This window comes from Physeter macrocephalus, chromosome 13, assembly GCF_002837175.3.
Source record: "Physeter macrocephalus isolate SW-GA chromosome 13, ASM283717v5, whole genome shotgun sequence".
NCBI classification, from domain to species: Eukaryota; Metazoa; Chordata; class Mammalia; order Artiodactyla; family Physeteridae; genus Physeter; species Physeter macrocephalus.
In genome coordinates, this window is record NC_041226.1 from 410,476 (window position 1) to 416,837 (window position 6,362).

The 6,362-nt window shown below is 42.0% G+C and overlaps 1 protein-coding gene across 5 annotated transcripts in view; it reads left to right on the forward strand.

Moving 5' to 3' along the window:
* Positions 1 to 6,362, forward strand: part of MPHOSPH8 (M-phase phosphoprotein 8) — a 63,562-nt gene that overhangs the window by 23,260 nt on the left and 33,940 nt on the right. For 4 of the 5 annotated variants that reach the window (XR_003682507.2, XM_028497285.2, XM_007112583.4 and 1 more), the window contains exons 3-4: positions 1,784 to 2,638; positions 4,641 to 4,740. Coding sequence is in view for 3 of the 5 variants with exons in the window: in XM_028497285.2 (XP_028353086.1) it covers positions 1,784 to 2,638; positions 4,641 to 4,740 (955 nt within the window). In the remaining 2 variants the exon portion in view is untranslated. The remainder of the gene's footprint in view (positions 1 to 1,783; positions 2,639 to 4,640; positions 4,741 to 6,362) is intronic. The other variant, XR_003682508.2, reaches the window with a different exon arrangement.

A 6,362-nucleotide genomic window follows, 5' to 3' on the forward strand; every position in this document is an offset into this window, starting at 1 on the left:
CAACGGGAGAGGCCACAGCAGAGGGAGGCCCGCGTACCACAAAAAAAAAAAAGCAGGGGGGGAGGTTGTTTTTGGCAGAGGAGGTGGGATAAGGAGGTTGAAAGAGTGGGTGATTTCAGGCCAGGTCACCTTCCCTTAGGGGGAGAGTGGGGGTCTTACTAGGGAAGTTACCTCACTAGTCCTGACCAGGAAATTCCAGACTGAAGGGTTTAAAATTCCAATAACGGGAGAGGTTAGGCATTAGGTCTTGGTGGGCTTACAATGAGTGACTACATTTGGGGCCTCTTGGTTCTTTTCAAAGTAGGCGTGTCTTTCGGACATGCTGTTGTGCTTTTTAGGTTAGTTACTCTATTCCTTAGTCTGTTTCTGTTTTTTCTTATAACAGTTTAGTAAAATATTCTATCCTAATCAATTTCTGTTGCTTATATTTATGTGAAATTTCTTTTTCTGAAATTTTAGGAGGCAGAGGAGGAGAACAAGCTAATCTGTTCAGTTTCATGGCTGCTGGGCAGCCTTCTTTACTGTTTTTCGGAGGGTGGGACAGTCTAGCCTTAGGCTCCGTGAGGGCTTTTCCAGCCGCCGCCGCCACCACCACTCACGTCTGAATCTTCTATTTTCTTTCTCTTTCTCTGTCCTGCTTTATTTGGAATCTGGTCTCTGCAGCTTCTCACTGTGGGCCTTGATCCGGCCATCCTGGCAGGGAGCATCCCCAGGGCCTGGACCAGCCCTGCGCCATCTGGTGCCCAAAGCTCCTCCCCTTCCAGCCGCTCCCACCATGGTCACCTGCCAGACTTTTCAGTGATTTCTCCCATTTTCGTTGCTGCCTTTGCTCGCTCTTGTGAAGATATTCATGCTACAGAGGTCTTACGGCTATTAGTACTTTGTCCCTACCAGCTTATATTTTGGGGTTCCTTGGGATACTTGGCCACCTAATTGGGTTATGGATGTCGTCTTTGGGGGGTTTGTTTTGCTCTCCAGTTGCTCTGTCTTTATGAAGCGCTGTAGGAGAAGTCAGAAAGCTTTGCCGATGCCACCGCATTCTGCTACCTTAGTAACCTTGGTGGTGGTCTTTTAACTTCTAAAAATACACCTATCTTTTCTTTTCCTCCTTTCCTTCCCCAAGTCATTTAGAAGAGAATTTGGGGAAACGGGAACTGAAAATGCTTTGCATAGTGTTTTTGTATCTATACAGAGACTTTATTCTTAAGGGGTTTCGTTTGTTTGTTTAGATTAGGAAAAGGTATTTTCCAGAGGAGATATTTCAGATTGCTGTATTACACAAACCAAGTCAATTGGGGAAGTAAGATTTCTTTGCAGTCTTGGTCGTTTCTCATGTAAGCTGTGAAATGTAACAGCAAGTTTAAAGATATCCTGGGATCCAAAGTCTTTAAAAAAATCTTCGCGTTTGGGTTTGTAACTACTATTTTGGCATCCGGTAGAGTCTGTGCAAATTACTTCCTTTGGTGTTTCTGGAAATTCTGAAGTTGGAATCATGTGCAACTCACCATACATGTGACTGTTGGGACCTGCAGCAGCGCTGACATTTTCTGTCCCTCTGTGTTTATCTGTTTCCTTAAACTGACCCTTTTCTTCACCACCAAGACCTATTTGTTAAATCAGAAATATAAGTACTATTCTACAACGTTAATTCACGTAAGTAATTTTAAGGAGTTGAGAAACCGCGTGGAGAAAAAAATTCCTACCAGATTTCATTAGTACTACTGTTGAAAACCTTTTAAATTACTATGTTAATGAGTATTTAAATATTTTTTATACTTTATAGAGACTGCCCTTAAATAATGACATATTTGAGGCAAACTCTGATAGCGATCAACAAAGTGAGACCAAAGAAGACACTTCTTCAAAGAAGAAAAAGAAAAAACTAAGGCAAAAAGAAGAGAAAAGCCCAGATGATCTGAAAAAGAAAAAAGCAAAGACTGGGAAACTAAAAGATAAAGCCAAACCAGACCTGGAGAGCTCCTCTGAAAGTTTGGTTTTTGATTTAAGGACAAAGAAAAGAATTTTGGAAGCCAAAGAAGAATTAAAGGAATCCAAAAAGCCCAAAAAAGATGATACAAAAGAAACTAAGGAGTTAAAGAAAGTTAAAAAGGGTGAAATAAGAGATTTAAAGGCTAAAAAAAGAGAAGATTCCAAAGAAAACAGGAAAACGAAAAAAGAGAAATGTGTTGAATCTCAGGGGGACTCTGAGTTGAGTGTCCTCAGTGACCCCCCTTTTCTGGAAGGAGACAGTGAAGATTTACACTCTGACAGCAGAAACGAGAGGCAGCCGGTTAAAGGTGCAAAAGATAAAGCAGAGCCCCAGGCGATTCAAGATACTGTTTCTGATAAACAGCAGGATGGCACTGTAAGCACTGATGAGGATGATGTCAAAGGAAAGAGGAAAAACAAGAAACTGAGAAGGACGGAGGAACTTAAGGAGAGCAAAAAGCTAGAAAACAAGAGCCTCTTAGAGAAGAAAAATACACAGAAAAAGCAGAGGAATCCAGACAAAGGCCGAAGTAGCGCTGAGTTAGATAAGCTAATGGCTGCCTCCTCCCCAGCACAGAAGAGCTCCAGACCATGTGCGGAGGAGAGGGGCTCCAGGCCGGCAGACTCCCCGGGGGAGGTGAGTGCGGAGGTGAGTGCTGGGGCACGGTGGAGGGGATGGCTCGATCTGATTGCAGGGCTGTAGCTTGCATCTCACACCACACAAATGTTCAGATCAAGCTAGCACTCTTGAGTGGTCAAGAAGCTTCACAAATAATGAAGAGGAGGGTAAAGCCGCAGCAGACCAACCTCATTTTCTTGCCCTTCACAGATAGTGCCTTTTTTTTACAGATTGGAGGTCTGTGGGGACCCTGCGTCGAGCAAGTTTATCGGTGCCGTTTTCCCAACAGCATCTGCTCACCTCGTGTCTCTGTGCCACATTTTGGTCATTCTTGCAGCGTTTTAAACTTTTGTTTTTTGGCCACCCCGCGAGGCATACGGAACTTCCCCAATGAGGGATCGAACCCGGGCCCCCTGCAGTGGAAGTGCGGAGTCTGGACCACTGGGGAGGTTATTACTGTAGGTGTTACAGTGTTTGTGATCGGTGACTTGTGACGTTGCTATCGCAAAAAAGGCTGAAAGCTCAGATGATGCCTAGCATTTTTTAGCAGTAAAGTATTTTTTTTAAATTAAGGTATGTACGGTTTTTTAGACATAATACTGTTGCACACTTAATACTAAAAACATAACTTTTATACGCCCTGGAAGACAAAAAATACTGCGAATCACTCTAGTGCAATATTCGCTTTATTTGCAGGGGTCTGGAATCGAACCTGCAGTATCTCTGAGTTGTGTCTGTGTACGAAGCTTTTCTACCATTAGGGAGGTAATAGTGTATCAGGAGGAAGAAATCCTCCTCTCCCTTCTAGGTTCGTCTGGCTGGTCTAGAATTGAATTGACGTGAGATAGATGAACAGGGGGAAAATCAGACAGAAGTTTAATAACGCGTACGTATGAAAGAGGCCCAGGAAAATGGAGTAACTCGCCAAAACGGACGGAGTCCTCACCTCACGTACCGTCCTCAGCCAAAGAGCAAAGAGGATGTTGAGGATGGGGAAGCAGTTAGGGGCAGCGACCGGGCCCAGCACAGTAGACAAGGGCGGGGCCGGCACGCAGATGGAAGTCCTTGATGCTCCACTGATGTCTCTGGAGGTTTGGGAGACACCCTTAGGAATGGAGATTTCCCTTACAGATGCAGATGTTTCTCCCAAGAGGGCAGCTCCTACCTGGTTTTCAGAGTTTTCCCCATGCCTGCTGTTTCTTCAAAAATCACCAGCTTAAAAGAAGTAATAGCGCCCAAGAGACGCGTGGGGAGGCGAATTCCGCTCCCCTTCATGCCTGATTAGTGAGAGGCAGTTATAAATGCTGATCATCCAGCTTTTGAACTGCCCCAGCAGTCTCCAGACTTGCTTTTGGACTGACTGCAACTAGAAAACTGGGGGCTAATTTATGAACAAAAGTCAGGGGTTTTTAGAGGTACTCAGCTACTATGTAGCATTGTGAAGTAAAGCTTATAGCTTCCTCAGCTTATTTTATTAGCTTTTCACATCCTACTTGTATGTTCCCCCTGTTGTCTCAAGACTATACCACTTGTGGGACTTCCCTGGCGGTCCAGTGATTAAGACTCCGCTCCTCCAGTGCAGGGGGTGTGGGTTCGATTCCTGGTTGAAGAACTAAGATCCCACATGCCGTGCGGCGCGGCCAAAAAAAAGAATATACCACTTTTTCCTTAAATAATAGCACAGAGTGCACTAACCTTCTGAGTCTTTAAATTCTTGCAAAGATATATTTAATAGAGCTTATCTCACTATTATAAAAATAATTTTACATGTTTTAGTTTTAATAATAAAAAATTCTTCAAAGAGAGTGAGGAAACTTGGTGTTGGGCTTTGAGTATGATATTTTGTAAATTGTCAAGGTTGAGGGGTAAATTTGACTGAGGAAGCATTTGATGTGAGCGTAGATGTAGTCATCATGGGTCATGTGCACAGTGCACAAAGGGGGACCTGATGCCAGGAACCTGTTTTCCAGTTTTCAGAATTGGTGTCAGCTCCGTCTGTTCTTGTTTTGGGTCTTACATGTGTCTTTTTCAGGAGAAAGAGACCAAAAAATATGAACCCAAAGAGAAATACCCGAAAAAGCATGATTTGGACAAGGAAGAAAAAGGCCGAAAAGAGCCCAAGGCATTAAAGAGTGAGTGTGAATACTGACATTTGTCATTTACATGGGTCTTTCAGACAAGGAGTCTAGTTCATTGTGAAGACAGACTCTCTTTTCTAAGCTGCAAGGTCATAGAGCTAGAAAATTCGTTCACTGGGGAATTTAGAACCTTATGCTACTTTTTGTTTACCAGTTATCTTAGTTAATTACATAATAATTTATATTATTAATATAATTGACTCCCCCCTTTCTGTTCACCTTGTTCTTCTTCCTTTGGGTATGAGATAGAATATATTATCTTTATTTTTATTTATTTATATTTTTAATTGAAGTATAGTCAATTTACAATGTTTTAGTTTCAGGTTGGGAATACATTATCTTTAGAGAGATAGGAGATTAGTTATGACAGAAAAGTAAATAAGTATCTCTTTTATAGTAGATGCTGAGATAAACTACTGTTTAGTATATTTATTTAGCTCTGTGTCATTTGTATAAATATAATGAATGTACATTTGATCACATCAAGATATAGCTCAATTAAGAATCCATAGTGCATATTAGTACTGGAACAAGTACTTTATAAAAGATTCACCATTACAGTGTTTGAATAAAACTGGATATTTTAGTTCACACACCAGAAAGTACTTGGAACACATGTTCTCGTGGAAGCAGTGATTTCTAAGAGATGGATGATTTCTTGTGGGTTTTCTCCCAAAAGCTGTGTGTAACTGAGGTAATATTAAAAGTGGGTTTGGGTTCTAGGCCTCAGTTGAGACTTGGCAGTAAGCCTCCGGCTGCGGGACAGGAGCAGCCGGTGCTTTGATGGGTTGTGTGCAGGTGAGTATAGTGTAAAGACTGTACCTGTTCACAGCGATGGAACAGTTTTAAGCATCTATTCTTTAGAGAGTGATTGGAGATTCCAAATATTGTAAGATTAGAACCGGTTAATAACTTTCTCTTCGTCCGAGTATCTTATCTCTCAGTGTCAGGTACATTTTTACTGTGACTGTTTAGTCTTAAATGACTATTCGTTAAGTTCATAAGGGCACTCCAGGGAGTCTGATTTTCAGTATCCCTGAAACTAAAACCTGTCTGCTTCCGATCCAGGCCTGGTAGGGTGATGTGGCCTCGCGGGCCTCACTGTGTTTGCCATTTTCAATTTTCAGAGTCTGTTGCCCGTAATCTTGCTGCTTATGTGTACCTGCGCTTATATCTGATGCTTGGCACCCAGCCTCCTGGACAGAAATAAAGCTGGGCTGTTGGGTATACTTTGGAAGTGTGCCAGAATTGGTGAACGTGAGAGTCCTTACATTGCAGTCTGCTGTGGTGTGATAGCCTTCAGCATCCTCTTCACACAGTAGCTTGGAAAAATGCCAGAATTCAGTTGCCATCAGATTTAAATATGAGGAAAAAGGACTTATCTGCAGAAAATAATGGAAAGAATAGTTAACCCTTTTATCTCTGAACATTGAATGAGATAAATTTCTAGCTGCTGTTCTGTATTTTTGTTATTGGACCAATGTTCTATATAAATAATTAGTATGTCACCATTTAATACTCAGAGTTTAAATATGTCTGTAACAATCAACCTCAGTACTGTCACTATACAATATTACCTTCTGCATATGTCCTTCTCTGGTCAGATACCACACTTT